Genomic DNA, 21446 nt, shown 5'->3' with positions numbered 1-21446 from the left:
ATCCATTCTAAATGCCTTCTATGTACGTACTTGTACAATACATACATATATGTAGTCATCGTGGTCTTTCGATTTCGGATTCGAATCTTACATCCTAGGAATCGTGTCATCTGAAACGAAAGCTCACCAAGAGCCTCATCTGACTACGTCCACATGTCACTTACGTAGTTTTTCTTAGTCGAGCAAATCCCTTACACCTCTGCCGCCCCTTCGGATATGGGACGGTAATGCGAAAGGAATGCTCGAGCCCGGCGAATTGGACTTCCCATACCGTTATGTCCGAAAGGTGAGAGATTTCCGGAAACCTGGGGAATAACGAGATCGAAAGAAGCACAACAGCACAGCACAGCACAGCAAACAGAAGGGAAGAAAAAAAATAAGCAGAAAAGGGCCAAGGATTTGTTTGCCTGCCTACGTACATGTTGGCTGTTGTCACATATCTCACCTGCAGAATATCTTACAATGTGGCTTTCAGGACATTGGCAGCAAATAAAAAGGAAGGCATCTCGTAATGACCAGTCAAATAAAACGATACATGATTTTCCACCTAGGTGACACACGCACACACACACATACATCAGAAATTGTTGGCCTGAATAAGCCAGCTTTGTTGTATCCATATGTATATGCAAGCCACAATGAATCCAGTCACCCTCATGGACTCCGCTGCCATTGGCTTACCCCGGCCACCCTACCTTACCTGGCGACGATCTAGAAAATGCTCTGGAACATTTGACCGACTTTGCGGGTTAAAGCGCTGAAAGTGACACGGCATAGACGAGCTGACAAGTAGAAATATGGTTGGATGCACAGGCTCGATCTTGAGGAACGTCATATGACCTCGAAGGACGTCCACGCCACTCATACCGCCCGCCCGTCTGAAGCCAGGGAGAGACGGAAAATGCAATATTAGGTAGGTAAGTACGATTTAATCTACCGCCTACGGGGCGACATTCAGAGTTGCGAGAGTTGCGGTCGGTATTTTTTTGCTTCCAATTGTAATCTTCGCCGACGTACGTCTTTGCTTCTTTCGATTGATTGCCTCTCAATTGCCTCTTCATGGTATCCCGGGCTCGGCATGCCCGTTCGGGAGATGGATCCGAAGATTTTTTTTATAAAAGAATTTACTATGAACGTAATGGAAAACAATAATTGACGAGACATAAACTGTGGCGTTGTTGAGCTGAATGACAACAAAGGAGGCGATGGCTTGAACGGAGCTGAAATCTTTTTTTTTTTCCTCGGCACCTTTTTTTAATATTGGGTCTTTAATAATAGGGGTTCCGATTACGAGTAAAACTTCGATCGGGCCGGCGAAAGGATTTTACCTCCCTCCTCAGCTACGTACGTACGATGCCATCATGGCTAGGCTGCTAGGTAACAATCTCTCCGCCACGATCTAGGTGAGGCCCGCGACTCGGAGGTAAGGGAATGGGGAAAAAAAAGAAAAATATTTGGAGTGCACATGTCAAGTTCGGGTGAGTTGGCCGAAAGGGACTAGGGAGAGGCGGAGCGGCGAAGTAGAGATGGAACGATATATCGGATCGTTCTCCGCTTGACACAAGTACATACGCATAATACAGGCAGCAGGCAGAACTCAATTGCCAAACTGGATGGCTTCGAAAATACCCAACTACCGCAGTAGGCAATTAGATAATTCGATGTAGCCTTCGCTGTCACACGTCTGTAGGTCTTCATACATTTAGATACAAAGCCCCTCTTTTTTGGTAGGAGTGTGTTTTGAGGAGTTTTCCGTGCTCCGTATCATACCATGGACCGACTCTACGCAACCACTGAGGAGGTGAAGTTCCTAGAGGTCGGGAAAAGAGATACGACACCGGTACGTAGAATCATTGATGGAATTCGAAAAGGCATGAATGCTGTTGACGTCAATGGCGTTCGAGACCGCTCTATGGGCCCTTAACACTCGACGTGACCCTTGTAATGCTACCGGCTATTTCCTGCTTTTCCTGAAATTTGCTATCCACTGTGGGCTTGCCCACATGCTGTTCGTGGGTTGCAAACTAGGGTTTTGAATTATCCAGAGGATTCAATGGTCCCAGCAGTCACGTCGTCAGTCGATACCCCTACAGCTGAAAGGTTCGTGGTTTAGAGTGATCGGCGCCTGCAGCGCTTGGCCGCTTGGCAACAGGGGGTTTAGAGATCTGCTTTCCACATCGGTCGATCTGATATCCCCAATGAATATGCTCGCTTCAGAAAGAGGATTCTACTATGCAACTGAAGGACGAGCCAGCAAGTTTCTCCTTCACATAGCCGCTGTTCAACGCGTGTTTTCGTGGTTGTGCCGGTGTTTTATTTGCACCATTTGCGGCTGGGTTGTGATACCACGTTCGCGCGTATTGGCGAGTAGGATCGGACATGTATCATCACGATGCTGAAATTATCCCTCAGACGTATCCGCAATGGAGGTATTGTAAACGGACCCGAGCGACCGATAGGGTAGTGATTTGAGGTAGCTATTGGTGATTTAATTACTGCATCGTTCAGCTGGGCATTTGAGGTCCTTTGATTTCAATTTTCGTCGGTCGTTGCTCTACGCGATAGAGCGCTAGGCCCTTTGAGGGACATTCATTCAATCTCGAGATTCGAGAGAGCTTCGTCGTGGAAACGTCGGCGAATGATGCATCGCCGCCGTCGACACAGCTGCCAACTAGGAATAGACTGCTACGGCTGAAACACTAGAACGAGCTTGTTGCTTAAAAGTTAAAGCCTTTGACGCCCCGGATCTTGCTGTTGTCTCGAACGGTATTAGCGAGACACAGCTCCAAGTCACGCTAACGCGACGCCATAACATTAACGCGACCCAGCTATGTAAGGCATGCGGAATCGACGCAGGACCCTGAGACTCTGCACTGCACTCGAATACCTACCTACGTAAGTACCTGGTAGGTATGTCGGTGATGGCTGATGGGTAATGGGTATTAATGGGTGATGATGATGCGCCCTCGTAAATACAGTACGAGGGGACTTTCAACCCTCGTATTCCGTGCGTTGGAAATTGAATTATGTAACGACATGGGATAGTATCAGTAAGCACGGTAAGATAATCCGAAAAAGTCCACTCCCGCAGGTCGTTCGGGTTGGAATTATCCCCTTTAACCCGAGACTTGGATGACTTGGATGGCAGGATGGCTGGTCCATGGGTCCATGCACCCTGAACCTCCAATTCTGTCAAGAGTCGTGGCTTGCCGCTAGGCGCCAGAGGGCTTGACTGTCGTCGAATTTGAGGGCTTCATTTTGTTCGCTACCAGAGCGACGGGTGAGACTAATCAACTTGGCCCTGTGGGGAATGAAAATAGCCGAAGAGATAGATCCCAAAGTGATGTGACCCGATGCACGGGCTCAACCAAAATGATTGGTATTTGAGAAATATAGTGCCTAGCGCCCAGTTGTAAGATCACTGATTTGGATGGATCTGAGATCTCTTAACCCAACTCAGACCTTGGGGCCATCACGCATTCCTATTCGCGACCTGATAGGGGGCTAAAACATCACGACATTGTTCCCCTTATCGCCTTCGGCGATAAATGAATAATACTATGCTATTATGTATTATTATGCCGTCGTAGATATGGGTACGTAGAGTGTGCGCCTTAGCTGGGAGTGTAGTGTTCGAATAAAGAAAAATCATCTCTTAAAACGAAAGGTGGAAAGACATTACATAGCAGTTTGTCATGCCATGTCCCAAAATTCTAGAAGGAATGAATACCTGAAAGGCCCAATGGGGCCAAAGATGCAGCATCACAATAGCATAATAGAAATACAATAAGCTGCGAAGTATGAGATACACCACGTCACTTGGGAAATGTGCTCACTGCTCACTTCTCACTGCTGTCGGTATATTGTAGAGGTACAAGTTAAAGGTGGTGGGCACCAATAGGAGTCAAACCATAATGGGATATGCACGTAAGAATCGGGCGGACTAGCTCATATTTGGGAAGGGTAACAGTTTTACGTATGTGCGGCGTAGCTGGTACGCTGTACATACATACGTAGGAAGATGATGACTTATGGAAAAGGGAAGGTTGTGTCAACGGGGTGTGGGATGAGAGACTTGAAAATCGGTTCGTCTGACTGGGATTCCCAACGGGGATGCCGCTTGGACATTTTTTCTTTGTAAATGGTAAATGCGGAAATATGGCCGAAAAGATTATAGCCTTCGACCGAGGTCAATCAGATGTTAATGACCAGGCATTGCGACAGAACGTGGGATAAGATGGCCTAGGCTGTGGAAATATCCGCGGATAGAAACTGATACCATACGGTACGGCGGAGATGAAGGTGAAGAAAGTGGTAAGTTTGGATGGAACATCAATGAATTAACTGAAACCTGACGCTCGACTAGGTCTTCGTGAGGCTACCGTAGACGACCGCTAGCCTCTAGAAGCCTAGAGCTCTGCCTAGACCCGGAATGGGATAGCTTGCAGGGTCGAGGCCCTGTTCTGAGCATGTACAATACGTATGTATTTTCCCTCGAGCCCAGGTTCCTTGGGATTGTCACACTGCAACTCTGCAGCTTGGACGTGCTCATTTGGCGATCTTGGCAAGTCTGGGGGACCACTGTGGGCATCGGCCAGGGGTGCAAATCATCCACGTGAACGATGGCTGAGGTGGCTCTGCAGACGAGTGTGGATGGGGTGCGACGACGTACATATGGTACATACCATACAGAGGGGCCTGTTCAGTACGGCGATTCGGCCGACAATGCCCGTAACCACATCCGGGGGGACCACTCGAAGGAGGGAGTTGCCATAATAAATATGTACGCATAGTACATACGTCCATAGACACCCATCGATACTGTGAGGTAAAAAAGGCATCAGATTTGTTGCTGGCGGGCCAATGACGGACTATCGATGTATTAATACGCTTCTTAAGACCTTCAAAAGACCTTTAAGACTTTCGAAATGGTCTGGTCGCAACATTGGCATTTCGTACGAACATGGGCAGACCTGGTTTACAGCATCTAGTCAGCATGCAAGAGGGGGCTGAGCTCGATATGATATATCTACCTTAGGTAGGTACCTTAGAGCGTTGTATGGTTGTATGGTTGTGTGGTTGTGTAGTTTTGTATCTAGTAGGTAAGTTGTGTGTGTTGAGGTTCCCGTTTCCCGAATGTCACATGCCTTGGAATGCCATTCAATCGTGCATACAGATGATGGTGTAGCATCCACTGGGTTGGGCGAAGGAGGGCGGTGTGCAAGATAGTGGAGAGCAATATAGGATGCTGCTGGGAAATATGATAATACTATGCGCGTTGTGTGCGGATAAAGCAAAGTGCCCCATCTCTTTTCCCCCATCTCATCGTCGTGGGGACGATGGGGAAAATTTAAGTCGATGTGAGATATGAGATATGTGACCGATACTGTCGCATGTCGTTGAAATACGGCTTAGTCGTCGCGCGAGTATGGGCTCTGGGCATGAATGATCTCTGTTTAGCCTCGATCCAAGCTGCGAAACATGGCAACATGGAAACATGGGAGGAATTGGATTCAACGCTTGTTTAGTCTATCCCAGAGCTTCGGGTCGCCAAAGATCTGTCGATGTCCGGCGCCAGTAAAAAGGTACTGACATCTACCTTAGCTCCTAGCGGGAAATCTTTCTGGGGAACCATGCCAGGGGGTGTCGCGCGTATGAGTTGCCATATAACCGTAGGTACGAAATATAAAATATCGAAATATAGGTTGGAGATTTTGGGGGATTGGGGGATTTGGGGACTGGAGATAGGAGAATTAGGCGCAAGGTAACACGAACATCGAAGTCTAAGCCGTTCTTTCCATACTACTACTGGGCAGCCTGGGTAAGTACCGGTAGGTACGTATTATGGTATGGGTGTACCTACCGTACCTACCTGTACCGACGTATTGGATTGCATAGTAATAGTAGGTAGGAAAGAAACTTCGCCTGGAGGGCACCCTCGGCACGCATTGTTACCTCGCCATCAATTTCTTCTCCGTTGGCGGCAACTACCGCAGCCGGACACCTGGAGCTGATTTCATCAATGCCCCCTTCCTTTTCTTATCCCCTCTCTCCGCCGCCTTGAACGTCAAACATGGCTGGTAAACTCCGAATACCGACGTGCGGAAAGAGCGCTCGTTCATATATACCTGCCTATTTGTATACTGGGTACTCTGTGACCTGTTGGCAAGTACATTCCTACCTACATACATATAATATGGATTTCCAGGGTTCCAAAGCATGTACTCTGGTATATGGGATGTAACCTAGCCGGGTTACTGGTTACGGGTAGTTACCGTAAGCGTGGGATGCTTAATACTGCTAAACTGGGCATAACTTCTAGTTTAAACATCACTATCCTTAGGTAACATATGAAATAATTACTAGGTAGGTACGATCACATATCATATAATTCGTACTAACCTCTCAAAAATAAACAAAATCAAACTCTTCTACAAACTAACAAGCTTCATACTCATCTAGCGGTAGCTTCGTCTTGCGAGAGTATGAACATTACCGTGTTCTGTTCACATCAGCATCTATAAGAATTGACACGGGTCCCTTCCCTAACGATTAGGTCCTGTACGTAATGTTGGTCACATCCCGAGTCAGAAGTCAGAAAACTTCTTACAATCCTCGCCAGCTCACAGCCGTGTGGATCATCCGCCTCCACGTCGGGATTTACGAGCGGCTTTGCAATTCAAAGATACGTCAAGCTGAAATACAATACATGCTGCAAAAGAAATCTTTTCGCTAAGGGAAACAATTTTCATCAGTCAGGTGGTCGTTCCACAATGGGGAAGGGTCGGCGTTTTCCAGGCGTGGAGCACAGTACTGTGCCCAGTCGGTATTTTTATGGATTCGTTCGGTGCACACACGGTCGCCACGATATCCACATCCCTTTCCGGATAATTTTTTTTTTCATTCATCATATCGACTTATCTTGTCTACGTATGTTTGTATAATGGTTGTAATAGTGGTCCTGTTGAAGTTTGAATCTTGGGGCTAGGCGCGTCTTTCGCGTGTGTACGTGCTAGCTCAAGACCCGGAGAATATCCTTCAAGCTTCGAAAGACTAAACGCCGTCTGACGATATGAGGTTGTCGACCTAAAAAGTTCAGGTTCCAGAACGGTCGCAGATCCCTTCTACCTCGGCACAGTCTTTCGCGAGGAATTGACACGGACCGATTGTTGTGGCAGGGGCCATTCTTTACATGGTTCCATGCACCATTCCATTTTCTCCTATCCCTGTCGTCGACGTCGACATGGGTGTAGGTAAGGTAGTCAATGGCACGCATTATCACCGCTCGATGCCACGCGAACCCGCCAATGCTCGATAACTTCACCCTTCGGGACACCTCACAATCGATGGGGTAGACCCGTGTGTATCGCTTCTCTACATATGGGCTTTCGTTTCAACGGCCGCAAGCCTAGAATATAAGTATATTCGGTGATACTATTACGACGACACTGACCGTCTACATAACTATACCTACCCTATTATATCATGACGATTGACGTGATATTCAAAGGCTGAGATAAAGTTGTAGCGAATGATTTATGACTGGACGGGCGTATTGTGTCACGGTCAATCGCGGTTGTGTAATAAGGACCTTTTCGGCTTGCCATCTAGCCGAAGGGATATACAGTACATACCGCCTGCTCGATCATTCGGAAAATTCAAACCTGATATCAAGGCGTATGAATCAAACAATTGTGTATCTCTCTCATAAGTCAATTGACCCTGCGAATCAGACGTGCAGTGACCGACCGCTCGGATCCGAACATATGTTTATTACCTAGTGCCTGTACCAAGATTCATTTTTACTGTTTACTGATCCCCGCTGCTCTCATCTTCTCAGCATCGCGGAATGGCTGGGAAGCTCGGGCTCATACTGTGGCCCCAGCATCTGTCCACAAAAGTGGTCCCAATTCGAAGGTTCTCTCAATCCAGACATACAGCATACGTTCATTTCTTTTCATATGCCCCGCAGCTAATTCCATTACGCAGTACATAGTACGTAGCGCGGTGATGCTATCGTAATGACGAAGCTCGCGGCTTGCCCCTGTCCTAGCTCTCGATTTCGTCTACTGCTACTGAATTCATGATAGCCACCGAAGCTCAATGAGATGAGAGAAAATCCATATGCCTGTGACGATTTGGCACGGTACTTGTGGGTATATTAGTATCACGTATGACAGGGAATCGACACGAGTCAGTACTTGCAAGTACCCATTAATAAGTCATGGGAGAAAACCGGCGGCATTGGCCTAGGCTGGCCGGCAAGAGGTCCATTTCTAGGCAGGCAACGATGAGTGGCTGACAAAGGAAACGAATTCGAATGCTGTATGTAGTAATAACATACATGAACACCATGAGAGCAATTGCACTCTACTTGGATATCTGTAAAGTTCATACCTAGGTATGTATGTATGATGTGTTATTTGAAACCTACAACGATAGGTATTCTATAATATCAACAATATGAGTATAGCTTTTCTATATTTAAGCATTGTTTTAAGTTAAGCCTAACGTCATGCTTCCATCTTGACTAGCCAAGTCTATATACCTAGTAGAACCTCTAGGATGAAATATAGAACGACAAGAGGTTACATAATAACAGTTTAACACATGAATGAGTAAGCAGACCTTAGCAGCAGATCATGACTCTTGCTGGAGCCTTGGGAAGGTGGATCATAGGTTCTCTAATGCAATCCGATTTCACATTATGCATTGTAACATGCGTGTTCGCATCGATTCTTGACTTCTGGGAACGCAGGGATTCCCACGCCTGAAATTCTGATTAAAGAGTTGATGATATTATGGGTAGATTTTTTTCCTCGATAGAAGCCCGGCGAGTTTTGGTACTAGGTAAGAGAACAGGGTCTGGGCAAGAACAGGCCGTGGATCCCTTTTCCTTGCTCTACTCCATTATCTACATGATACTTAAGGTACGAGTTACGTAGGGAGGTAAATTAGGGCAAGATAAGTACCTCCTCCTCCACACGATTTGCTTTAAAAACAAATTGCGAGAGAACGTGGGAGTTCCTGGGATGCTTGTAGACTACTAGGTAGTAGTAGCAGGTACTGTCTGACTGGGTATATCGACGGAGAGTTCCAAGTATCCAGGTATCCACCTTGCATAAGACGCAAGACGCAAGAATACATATGTATCAATCCCATGGTACTTGGATTCCTCTTCCCAGTTATGGACTAATGAAGATGGTCAAGGATTGGCACTGCGACTGGCTTTATCAGGGATGTTGGGTCTTTTGTGGATGGTTCCGCCGCCTCCTCCATTGTATACACGTCTCATTGGGCGCGGTGTACAGTACCAGAAGGTACCTACACCGCTTTAGCCTCCCCACATTACATGTACACCTTCGAACTCAACTTCAACCATCAATATTATGAGCACGGGGTACTCGGTACATGCCGCTTTCTTTTCGAGGTTGGAACTGAACGTACCTTACCAACTATTGCAACTCGTATTTGTTTTCGGTGCGTACAGAGGTACTTCTGGATGATGCATTCGAGAGTGTTCTGTAAATTATGACATGAAAGAAATCAATATTGTACAGGTAGAAACAAATGGTGGTGGGCCATGGGTCGCAAGTGAGAGGAGAAACCGAGGAAGAAACGGGAGGCAATGGCGAAAGAGAGTGAAGAGAGAGGGGCCGAAGAACAGGGAAATGGGGGTTTGATATTTCAGCTGTATCTCGACGAGCAGGGAAATCCACCAAGCTGTGGACATAGGCAGATAACAAGGAGAGAGAGAGAGTTTTGTAAAGTGTTGGATTGTGGATTTCGTTCGAGTTCAATACTATAGTACATAATTCAATGCATACAGCGGCGTTTTTAGCAGGAGCAGAGAGTTTTTGTTTAGCGGTGAATTTATATTCTTTCATCTTCTGGGTTAATAACCATATACTTTAACAATAAAGAAAGGCAAAAAAAGGAAAGGGCTTAAAAATGAAATCATCATAGGAAAAAGAAATGTAATTGTAGAGGCAAAAAAAAAATTAAAATAAAAAATTTATTACATGGTATCGGAAATGACTTTTACCAACTTACCTTTTGTGGCACAAAACGTTTTCCGCATCCCTCCTTCTCCCAGTTCTATCGTTTGCCCCTGCTGGTAAGTGCGATCGGGACCCATTCGTCCCATTGGCTACTGTAACCCGGGCCTGCCAGAAAAAAAAAAAAGAATACCATGTACATGGCAGCAGGTACACACATTAAAATAATAATCAAATAAAATCATCACTCAGAAAAATCTCCCCGAAACTTCCATTCTTTCCCCAACCTTTATTAGCAGCACCAGATTACAGATTACCAAACCAGCCATTCATTCAAATCGTACATGCATTCCTCTATGCTGGTTCGGCAATCAAGTTGTACATTCAAAGCATACCTCCGCGCGTGTTCAAGCAGCACTGCAGCGTCGTGCCTCGAGCTTGCATCCCTTCTGCATATAAAATTCACCATCTCCCATCCCCTCGGCACTAATTCCTCACTAAGCCCAATCTAAACTGATTGAGTCTGGACGCGAAATCGCTCGGGTCAAGACTAAAGTTTACGATTTGGCGCACCAACACGCAAAATTCTGTCGTCACCGGGCCCCTAAACCGTGACGGTCACTAGTTCGATCAGCTCTCCAGCTTGATCAGCTTTGGCGAGGCACCGCCCGCTACCTAACTAAACTAGACATCATCCATACCTATCTCTCTGCACGTCACTGCCTTAGACCGACGATCTTGTGTGTGGTAACTTATTGCTACTACCTGGGTATTAACTGCTGCTGCTTCTGTTGCCGCTACAGTAGCTGCCGACGCCAGTTTTTACCTAACATATTCCGTTCCCTCCATATCCTCCATTCCCTGATATCTACATACATACATACATACACATACTATACATAGGTACTATAAACCTACCTATCTACATAACACGCTTATACCCCATACCCCTTCACATACTATTCACACGGACGCCCCTGTCACCACACACACTCGCAACGAATAAACATACCTGCCTCTGGGAGTCGTGCAAAGGAAAGCACGCACCACGCACCGTACGGCAAAAAAACAAAAAAACAACACCGCAAATCTTTTTTTATTTTATTTTATATGGATCTAGTCTGCACCTTTAGACTTATTCCGTATACAGAGTCTACACACTTCCGACGCGACGTAGGAAATCAGTAATAAAGAGTCAGTCTCGCCGACCCTAGGATATTCTAGCGGCTCTGTAATTCGACATTCCGAAAAATCTAGCATCGCGCCGGGTCAAACTCTACGCAAAGGTCCCAGCCACCAATCGCAAACCTTGGTACCTCTGACAAGACACGCTAAAGTCTTCGCGGTCTAGACGACTTCGGGGATCGCTTGATTTTATCTAGCACTCCCCCCCATTTTACTTCAGACTATTTTAGTCAAGTATCTTTCCTCTCCACCTCAAAGGTCGACCATCAGACCTGAATCAGTCCCAAATAAGCCACTAGGTCGCTAGGTCCGCGAGAGGTTCATACTTTAGATACCTAGTACAAACCAGTACAAGGGGTGGTGTTCTTGATCCAAGGGCCAAACCAGATCGAACCCTGCACTAGATCGTGCGCATCAGCAGTACTTGACAAGTTCCCTCCCTCTCATAATAAGCGCGACCTGCCTTCAGCCCGGGTGCAGCCAATCTGTTGTGTAATACACACTATCCTTTGGCGCCCGCGATCTAAGGAAGAACTCAAAAAGAACCCTGGCCCCCAACCCTCTCGCAAACTAGCTGGCGGCGGGGACCACGCTTCTTAGTAGTAGGCTTCTTTAGTAGCGCTGCTCCATACCTGGGACTTAACTTCTCCAGCGCAACTCGGTGGCTGATACTGACTTGTGGGCTGGTGGATCTACTCGACAGACTATTTCATCTGTAGAGCCTGGCAAGACCGGAAGATCTACGCTATCTCCTTTGGTTCGGTCTCCCGTCGTTGACCAAAAAGCCGCCAACAAATACGCCAGTGCTGCCAGCTCGTCTGTCCCCTTGGTGCAACTCTATCCTTCTTCTCTTAACCGAGTAGCACCAACATCGATCCAAGACACCGTTCCATCCTACCCTGCCCTGAAGTTGCGAGTGGCTCACTAATTCCCCGGTCCGTCCACCTTACCATCGTCCCTGGTAGCAGTAGCGTGCACCTTAGGTGTCAGCAAAACATCAGCCCCAAGAGGCGTTCGGTTGACGACCGCGCATCGCTACTAACGCTACCCTCGAGCGCCAGCTTGGTAAGAGAGTCCGGGAGAAACCCATTGGGAAACTCGCCTCGACGCCGCCGACGGCTTCATGGAACGGAGCGTACCCGAATATTCGCAGTCAGGTTTGCCTTCGCCCTATCCAAGCACCTACGGCGACACTCAGTCTGAAGCTTCCGCAGATCACACGTCTGCTGCACACTATCCCAGCAACCAGGAAGCGAGGGGGAACAGCTATCCTACGTCTGCAACGCCGACCTCAGAGTACGGAGCTTATCCGCAATCTGCAAGGTCGACGAGTTCTTTTCCAGAACATAGTCTTCGTCAGTACCATCCAGCAAGCAACCATAGCGGCAGCAGCGGAGGTATGGCGCAAACACCAACAAGTCCGTCCATGCCTATGCAAGATGGGCGCAACCATCAGTCCCAGCAAGTCAAATCTGACACCGATGTACCCATAGATCCCTCAATCGCGGCACCTAGCCCTACGTACGCGCCTCCTAACCAATACTCGCCCTACGCGCCGCCTCCTCCAGACATGTCGCATAACTACCCGCAGAGCGCCGGCAGTCTGTACGCGCAGCCCCGACCTGATTGGGCAAACTATGGGCATCCGGGTGCCCCTGGGCAGATGCCGCATCCCCATTCAGTCTACCCTCACACGCAATCCACAGCCGCCCCGGGGCGACCAGCTCAGGTAGGTAATTGTCTTTTATAGGTTCGAAGGGTTCGGTTTTCCATGTGGCGAGTATGGTGAGAAGCAACATGTGTCGTTGCGAAATAAAATTGTCTGGGACGACGATCAGATGAAATACACCCATTGTCTCTGGGTATCTACTAATTTTGACGGGCACTAATCGTGTTCTCCTATAACTTTTTGTGTGAAGTAGCTGATTTCATTGACAGTATGGTGCGCAGCAGGTCTACTCCTTCGTTCCGATTCCTGGAGCCCAGCAGCACAAGCGACCTCGAAGACGATACGAAGAAATTGAGCGTATGTATAAGTGCGGATGGAGTGGCTGCGAAAAGGCCTACGGTACGCTTAACCATTTGAACGCGCACGTAACAATGCAGAGCCATGGGCAGAAACGAACCCCCGAAGGTAAGTTATTATCATCCCATTCTGGCTTTCCTTTATATAAATACACATGAGATGAATGGTGCGCGGAGAGGAGCACGCTTTGGTCTTCACCAGATGATTGCTACTAGCCGGATGGTGGTGGTGGGGAGACAAAGCGCTGTTTAGGCATTCAGCCGGACTCATGCCGGTTGATGACTTAGCTCGTGCTAGGCAAAGACCAGCGCGATCCCCGCAATGCGAAAAACAAAGTAGTGCTAGAACTAAAATACGGCGCTGTTTGCTAACTACTTTCATCGCATAGAATTTAAGGAGATCCGAAAAGAGTGGAAGGCTCGCAAGAAGGAGGAGGAGCAGCAACGGAAGGCGGCTGAAGAGGCCGAGCGCCAACGCCATGCTGCCGCTGCCGCTGCAGCTCAGAATGGCGCTGGAGACCCGCAAGGTGGTGATTCGGGACAGGCACCGTCGTCATATACAACTAGTCGACAAGTACAACTACCGCCTATCGGCTACCAGCCGACTCAGTATCCTGCACCCCCGTCGGCTACGGTACCGCAGCAGCAAATCCCTGAGTACAGCCCTACGAACCACATGTACTCCGGGTATCAGCAGCCGGCATCGCCATATGGTCCTCAGAACCAGAATATTTATGGCAGCCAGCGGGAATAGGCTTTCGTCCCATCATCTCGGTCTAAATAGCTACTAGTAGGTAGCAGTATAGTCCTCGAGGCGACGCCTGTTAGGGTGGTTTAACTTCACATTTCCCTCCCCTTTTTTCTTTAAGAATGGATCATCAAAAGTCTATAAAGTCTCGACACCCTGGTGTACGATACGCAGTGATTCCCCCCGCAGCAACAAAACTTTTCGTCTTCTGATTCGATTGATTCATACGAAGTTAGATATTGGTGACGTTTTTACGACAGCATTGCGTTCGGAGCATTTCTGGCTCGGATCAGCGTGGAAGTATTCGAAGCACACGCATTCTAATGACCAACATTGATTTCTCGCATACAGCATCGGGGACCGTGGGCGGCGAGGGCGGGAGATGAATAAGCCTTGCATTTGGTTGGGTGTCTGGGAAGGCGGGTATGAAACAATGATATGGAGCTTCTAGGCTCAAGGTCATATTTGGTCATGGTGCGGCGGCTTTGTGTTAAAGGTCTGGTCTATCTCGCGAAGAGCTCTTCTCCTCGCGGAATCGGCCCCCGGCATGCCTTCTGTTCTCTCTTACATATTTCGCCGGACATATCTATTTTACAGTACAGGAAAGGGTTTTTCTTCTCCGTTAAGGGGAAGGTTCCGTCTCTCTGGTCCAGACTAGCAACTCGACGGAACTACGAAGAACCTGCTGGAGTAATCCTTCGTTTTTTTTTTGCCCGAGATATTCGGGTATTAATCAAAGTTGCGTTTGATATATTTTTGTATTTGCCACGATTTATGAATTCGTGATTTGTCGTTCCTTTTATGTGCCTCCTCCCAACTCGCCCGATATAAGGCAGGCTGCCTATAAATCCCGGGAATCTGGAACACTGCTACATCACCCATGCGTTTCTGATGTCAAAAGATGTAAGCAGTAGGGTAAAAAAGACGCACTCTAAATTAGGGTGCCTTAGTTTCTTGTGACACCGTAGCCACGAGGAATCCATGTGTTGACAAGAAGGTTCCTTAGGGCTACTAGTCTCGTTGGCAAGTCGGGGTTTTTCATTAGGTGTGGTTACACAGAGACGTCTACGTACCCAGGCATGTATGTGTGGATGTATGTATGTATCTATTCTGTAGACGCACAGCCGATCCTAGGCCATCGTTACATTCAAATATCCTTAGTCGAATTTCTTAAGTTACGAGGTACTCATTCTCGTGACACCGAGCGTGTCGATATTGTGCTACTATGTACCAAGTATTAGTAAGTTGCAATTATTGAGGATATACCTAGTAGACATTACTCTGACTAATATTGAATATTACTTGAGAAAATTTGGAAATATCCTTAGAGTTATTCATGGTTGTGCCAAGCATAACATACATTGTGCAGAAATGCCGTCGTGGAATAGTTGAACTTAGCCATTTCCACCACGTAGCTAGAACAAATTGAGTTGCGCTACAGCATCAAAGTGTCTCACGGGAAAGGCCCAAGCTACATTGTTTTAGACTATTTCTAGAAGAATTTCTATAAGAGTCTCTGAACTTTAAGCTCATGCATTTATTTATGGGTCTTCCCACTCTAATGGCTATGGCCGAGGTAAATATTAAACTCTCCTTTTTTATGTTTGCTTCGAGAATGCATACTTGCCTAGGTTAATCAAGACTAAAGAAGCTTACTTGAGGTAACATCTATTAAACTCGTGCATTGCGTTAGTACTACACGATACGGTACTTACGGTACACATTTAAATAAGCTACATACATAACGCACTTTAGCCAAATCGACTTCTCTTGTTTATTCGGCCGACTTAGAGCAACTACGGACGAACGAGGCCATAGGCGAACCAAACTTCAAACCCCATGTCTAGCCCGCTCCCAGAGTCCGGGAACGGGCTTGAGCTAGTGACGTTACAAAGTGTCTCGCCTTAGTGCGTTTCCCTATTTTACTCAATCCCGGAAAATATTAAAAATAAAAATAAAAATAGGCGATTTATTTAGATGCAGATGAGCTTAGGTAGATTCGGGAATCTGGGTTTAAGCAAGTCTAAGATGCGGTTTGTGTTGGTGTGGAAGACAGCGGCCGGACTAGACAAGGGGTGTTAGCTCGAAAATGCCATGCGAGCGCCGTTGGAAAGTCTTGGGACGTGTGGACGCAACCCCGGCCGTGGCCAATGCAGCGGGCCGCTAAACCCACAATTAACGTTGACGTTGCCTTATGCCTCGTGCTCTCCTGGTTCTTGGTGGCCTGTATGCGACCCGGGGGAGGGTTTAGACTGTTCTCGATGTAACCTTGAGGATAGCGTCGTCCGTCTATTTTTATTCTATCATATTTCTTTATTTTTTTATTCTCTAAATTTATATATTAGTTTTATCTAATTTAGTGTTCGTCCCAAGCTCAGATAGGTAGGAAGGTCGATCGTGGCTCTTGCTCTTTTGATTCTAGCGCCTGTTCGGGTGAATAGGCTACTTGTATGATGTATCGACTATATAAACTCATAAGGTTAGTCCTAGCCTTACTTTTCCCGCAACTTACCTCACTTGTTCATACTTTGGTTCAACTCTAATGTTCCAACTTTCTGCTCATCCATGCTTGCTAGCTTACTGATCATGTATGAATAGCATCTTCATTGGCATTCTATTTGCTTTCTTGTGCTTGTAGCTGGATGAAGTCGATGTAGGTCTGAGACATGCATACCTTATTCGGTTTCGACAATGATGGTTTATTTCATTGAAATGAGAATACTATTAACCTTAGAAACATCGAATTTACCACCATCGCAATGATTAGTCAACTATTACCATCTAATCACCTACTAACAAATAGCAACTCATCCTCATCGAATCACGTAACAACTTTATCACCAACGCACCATCTCGTGTATTATTAGGTATTCACTAGCTAAGAGCACTGATTACACTGATTGCTCGGTATATTTAATACTAGGGAATCAGACAGTTCGGGTAGACTGTTTCAGCAACAGACACAATTAGCTCATGTCATTACAGGAAGAAACCTTCTTTACATCTATCAAGGCGTCAAATCAGATGAATTGTGTTACCAATCCCACCCGCCAGCCGATACTCTGCGATGTGAAAGATAAGGTATGGACTTGTATATGCTTAGTCAATGAGAACAGCTCCTGCTGTGCCGCCTCAGGGTCTCACTTACGTACATTCTCCGCAGATGGTCTAGAGCTGGCCGAAACTCGACAATAACCCACGACGCATCAGGGAAATTTCTCAAGGAGCACCAAAGATGCTTATCTTTATCGTACCTGCCATATAGTCGGTCGTGCCTTCCCTCACAAACAATAACGTTTGACCAAGGAGCGGCTACCACAGGTGTTAGTACATCAGAGCGCGGCTTATGACGTAGCTACCTTATGAATTGACTTCGTCTAATTACTGTCCCCTCCTTATCTCCTTCCAATCCTACCTATCAACGTCACTCTACTTACGGAAGGACCCTGAGAATCAATTTCGTCCCTTCCAAAAAATGTAGACAAGTGCAACATCAGATGATAGATAGATGGTGGGTGTTAGGGGCACACTAAGGGACACGTTCAGTGACAGATTTACCTTTCTATGACATGAGCTGCTTCCCAATTAAGAAACCTAACTTATCAAAAGCTTTCACAGTTTATTACTCTGGACGTTAATCAATTCACAGCATATTCAAAGCCATCTTCATATTTCATCACATCGCCGTAAGGAATATGCCGTCTGCAGAAGGTACCTCAGCCGCCTGGCTCGCCGACAGGGATCCTCAGAGTGTCAAATCAAAATCGGGTAATGGCGGCAATAGTGGGGTGAAGACCCTGATCAATCCACACTCAGCTCTAGATCCATTTTCTATCACAGATCGTAAAGATCGTTTGCCTTCCAATTCCAACACCAAATCAGCCTCAAATTCATCAAGACCATGTCTCCCTGACCGCACCAAATCTGTTGAGTCCCTTACGACCTTGGGCGCTTACCCTCTAGGATCCCTCCGACTCGTAGATAGGCGGACCCCAGAGCCGTCTTTAAACCTGAATACGGTCATGGAAACCTCATCCGATCCTAAGCCTAAAGATGCTTTTCCCACAGGTGGCGATGTCTTCATCCTGGATGACCTACCACCAAATTTTACAGTCGGATGCGACACGATGTCCTTCTCGACAAGAAACCCGTTCCCGGGATTTCGCGAAATACCGCCCGGGGCGCATCTCATCTGGGTCGCCCCCTCTGAGCTAACATCGTCTCGAAGCGCATATTGGATCGTCACGCCCGAGCGGGGAGAATGGGAGAAATCAGAGGTCCACGTAAAGCAATGGGACAAATTCAACGAAATTCTCGGCGAGCCAGCCAGCCACGCCGAGGAGCGATTCCAAAAGGAGCGGTTAAAAGAGGCATTTGACAGTCTATCGCCGTACCAATTCCGTGGCGTCACATCTGGCGTACGCCTCTCACCACCCAAACACGAAACCGAGCTTCCTTCGTTTCTAGCCCACGAGACGATATGGTCTCAGCTGACATGGGCAATCCGCCCGGACTTGCTCAATAGGGTAACCGGGACGACGCAAACAAGCTGGCAAGTAACGACACTAGATGACGTCGTCGGCGCCGCCAAAATCGCCGAAGAAGTACGCCTCTACGCCACTGGCAAGCCCCAACTCCGCTTCACCTTCCCCATGAACGCGGCCCTAATCTCCGCCTCCGCGCATGGCAGCGAGCGCACGCAGCAAGCCCTAGACCCAACCCCCTTCATAATCTCGACTCTCGAAAACCCGTCCACAAACCTACGTCTCGACGACTTAGTCGGAGAGCTCTCCCTCGCCTTCCTAACTGGCATGCACCTCGGCAACTTCTCGTGTCTAGAACAATGGTGGTTCTTAACGAACCGCGTGATATTCCGGTGTTTCGACCTAAGCATCCAACGCCCCGTCCTCGCGCTGAACCTCCTCCAAACCTTCCACGCCCAGCTCGTGTATAACGACCGCTACCTCGAAGGCGACATCCTCGACATGATGCCCGAGCAGTCCCGCAAACTACAGCGCGCGCTCGTCACTTACAAAGCGCGCCTCGACGAGCGTCTTCTCGCTCTAGGCGACCGTATCGAGCCCGACCAGCATAGAGCTGGGGAAGCGTTCTCGGCGCTGGAGGCTTGGCTTTGGAGGCGGGGATGGGATCTTAGGGGTAGTTATGTGCGCGCGGGGACCCTGACGCTGGAGGATGGGGAGGAGGTGCAGGCTGAGATGTCGGATTTCGAGGACGAGGATGAGAGGGGCGAGTTTGCGCCTGTGCTGGTGGATTTGGATGAGGGGGGACGGGAGGCGGGGCTGGTTTCGTGGGAGAAGTGAGGGGGTCTGGGATGGACTGGGGTGGATTGGTGTGGGTGAATGGATGGATGGCTAGATCGATCGATGAATCGAACAAAGCACGCGCTCGCGCGCTCGATTTAATATTAATATCTACGTTGATGGTTGCGAGCAAGCATCTTCGATATGCTTGGTCAACTGTCGTTTTAGTTCCTTGCCTACCACTTACCCAGACAACCCCGAGATCAGCGTTTACGGACACCTACGGGATGGCGGCCTTCTCTATGGTTCAGAGCTGGTTTTCTCTCTATTTCTCTTCGTTGCATTGAATTACCTATTTATACGCTTTGTTCACGCATCCCTGGTGTTCGTTGATTCTGGTCTTGGTCTTTGGTTATACTTCCCGTTGTATAATTACTATAAGCCTTTCTATCTTATCTGATAGAACGAAAGGACGAGAACCCGGCTCTGGTCATGGTCATGCTCGGGTCTTGGTTGGTAGATAGTAGACCGGCATAGGTTCATTCCTCTTCGTGTACCTAAGTAGTTTAATTCGTCAAAGGTCCGAATTAATGATTTATGATTCATGATACCTGGGCATAATATGGTGATTGGTATTATGGTGTTGTGAATATGCGACCTTAGCCTCCGTGGCAGAGCACAAAGATGGTTTCCAACATACACTCTCACTAGAATGGGAGTCTGAGTCTTTATGGCTTGTGACCGAGGAAGTATTATCATACCTTATTCCAAAACCAGGCTCTTTAGTAACAATTTCCTAAGACTTGATAGCCTCATGACAATTCACTACCAACACCTTACCATGTAATATCACGAAGTCTAGACCAGCACAGTTTTTAGAAGAATTTGTCATTTCGTTCGCCTAATCCCTTTACAACCAGGCCATGCAAATGCATTGATAATAGAGAGTTTGAAGGCATCTTAGTAGTAGAGATAGCCCTCGCAAAAGGATTTCCCTTTTCTCAAGACTCCAGAGGTTCCCGACCAGCCGCCATTAGCCGGTTTCTCGATTTCGTTGCGCAAAAAGGAGACAACCAGGCAATGAAAAAAAGAAGCGCCAGCTGTTCCCGTGGCCGATTCTTTTTCTTTTCCTCTCCCCCGCCACGATTTCCCGGCCTCCCATAGGTACACCAAGATCGTCCCATCCCCAAACTCCGACGAAGAGAAGAATCTCTTAACGGTAGGACTTTTGGTAACGGGCACGCGCACCCGGACCGCCGAACTTCTTGGGCTCGCACCGACGGTTGTCGGCAACGAGGAGGGTACGGTCATATTGGACTAGGGCCTGCTTGAGCATGTTCTTGGAGTGCTCATCGACGAACTTCTGGTAGTAGGCGATCAGGGCCTTGGCGATGGACTGACGGACAGCATAGACCTGAGAAGTGTGACCACCACCGGTAACGCGAACTCGGATATCGACCTGGGCGAACTTGTCGAGTCCGACGATGAGGAGAGGTTCGTAGACCTGACGTGCTTTGTTAATATATAAATTCCATTTCCATTTACGATTCGTTATGAATTAAAATGTTCTTCTAGTATTTGGTAATGGTTTATGGTTCGCATTTATGACGGGAATAAGAATACGAGAATTTATGGAATGAATATTCGAGGATGGATTTAATATCGGAATCGTGGAAGATGTTCGTTCGTACCTTGAATCGGAGAACCTCAGGCTGGACCAGAGATAGCGGTCGGCCGTTGACCTTGATGAGACCGGAGCCGGCCTAGAATTGAAGATAATTTCATTAGTATCCTTTTCGCCCAAGTTGAAATTTGTTTCCGTCTCTGGCGACAACGATGCTGATGTTGACGTTGGTGCCGCTCCATCGCATTTCGCTTCGATGTTTCGTGATGGACGACGAGATAAACTCACCTTGCAGTGGGCGACGGCGGTAGCCGTCTTCTTCTTGCCGAAGCACTGTACACTGTTGGTAGACATGGTTGCGTATTTGTCTGTAAATTTGGGTATGAAGGGATTCGCAACCAGAAAGTGCCTAGGCTTGAATGAGAGGGTACAGTCAAATTGGTGATGATGGAGAGTGTCAAAATTTTGCCGAAAAGTTGAAAAAGGGTTTGTGCCCTCGAAATACGCTAAGGTTGTTGAGAAATGCGCTAATGATGTTTAGGGAATAAGGTGTGGGAAGGTGAGTGTGGGTGGACCGAAGAAATTCCGGCGGGACATCACACTGT

At 47.5% G+C, this 21446-nt stretch overlaps 3 protein-coding genes across 3 annotated transcripts; 2 read left to right on the top strand and 1 right to left on the bottom strand.

Annotated features, from left to right (window-relative positions):
* Positions 1-12306: 12306 nt before the first annotated feature.
* Positions 12307-13962, top strand: GGS22DRAFT_190084 (uncharacterized protein; the record flags this gene model as incomplete). The annotated part of the gene is made up of 3 exons (XM_047964934.1): positions 12307-12912; positions 13122-13317; positions 13598-13962. The coding sequence occupies 3 exons, from the start codon at positions 12307-12309 to the stop codon at positions 13960-13962; spliced, it is 1167 nt and encodes a 388-aa protein (XP_047817263.1).
* A 3591-nt stretch (positions 13963-17553) lies between these two features.
* On the top strand, positions 17554-19822 carry GGS22DRAFT_166957 (uncharacterized protein). The gene has a single exon (XM_047961926.1). The coding sequence runs from the start codon at positions 17652-17654 to the stop codon at positions 19275-19277; it is 1626 nt and encodes a 541-aa protein (XP_047817262.1). The 5' UTR covers positions 17554-17651; the 3' UTR covers positions 19278-19822.
* A 7-nt stretch (positions 19823-19829) lies between these two features.
* GGS22DRAFT_166956 (40S ribosomal protein S16) lies at positions 19830-21317 on the bottom strand. Its single transcript, XM_047961925.1, has 3 exons — positions 21130-21317; positions 20909-20980; positions 19830-20721 (listed from the first exon to the last, which is right to left on the bottom strand). Exons 1-3 carry the CDS (start codon positions 21193-21195, stop codon positions 20431-20433), a joined length of 429 nt encoding a protein of 142 aa, XP_047817261.1. The 5' UTR covers positions 21196-21317; the 3' UTR covers positions 19830-20430.
* Positions 21318-21446: the final 129 nt, after the last annotated feature.

The sequence above is a fragment of the Annulohypoxylon maeteangense genome (assembly GCF_022496945.1).
Source record: "Annulohypoxylon maeteangense strain CBS 123835 unplaced genomic scaffold GGS22scaffold_12, whole genome shotgun sequence".
Taxonomy (NCBI): Eukaryota; Fungi; Ascomycota; class Sordariomycetes; order Xylariales; family Hypoxylaceae; genus Annulohypoxylon; species Annulohypoxylon maeteangense.
This window is presented reverse-complemented; position numbering and strand designations above follow the sequence as displayed.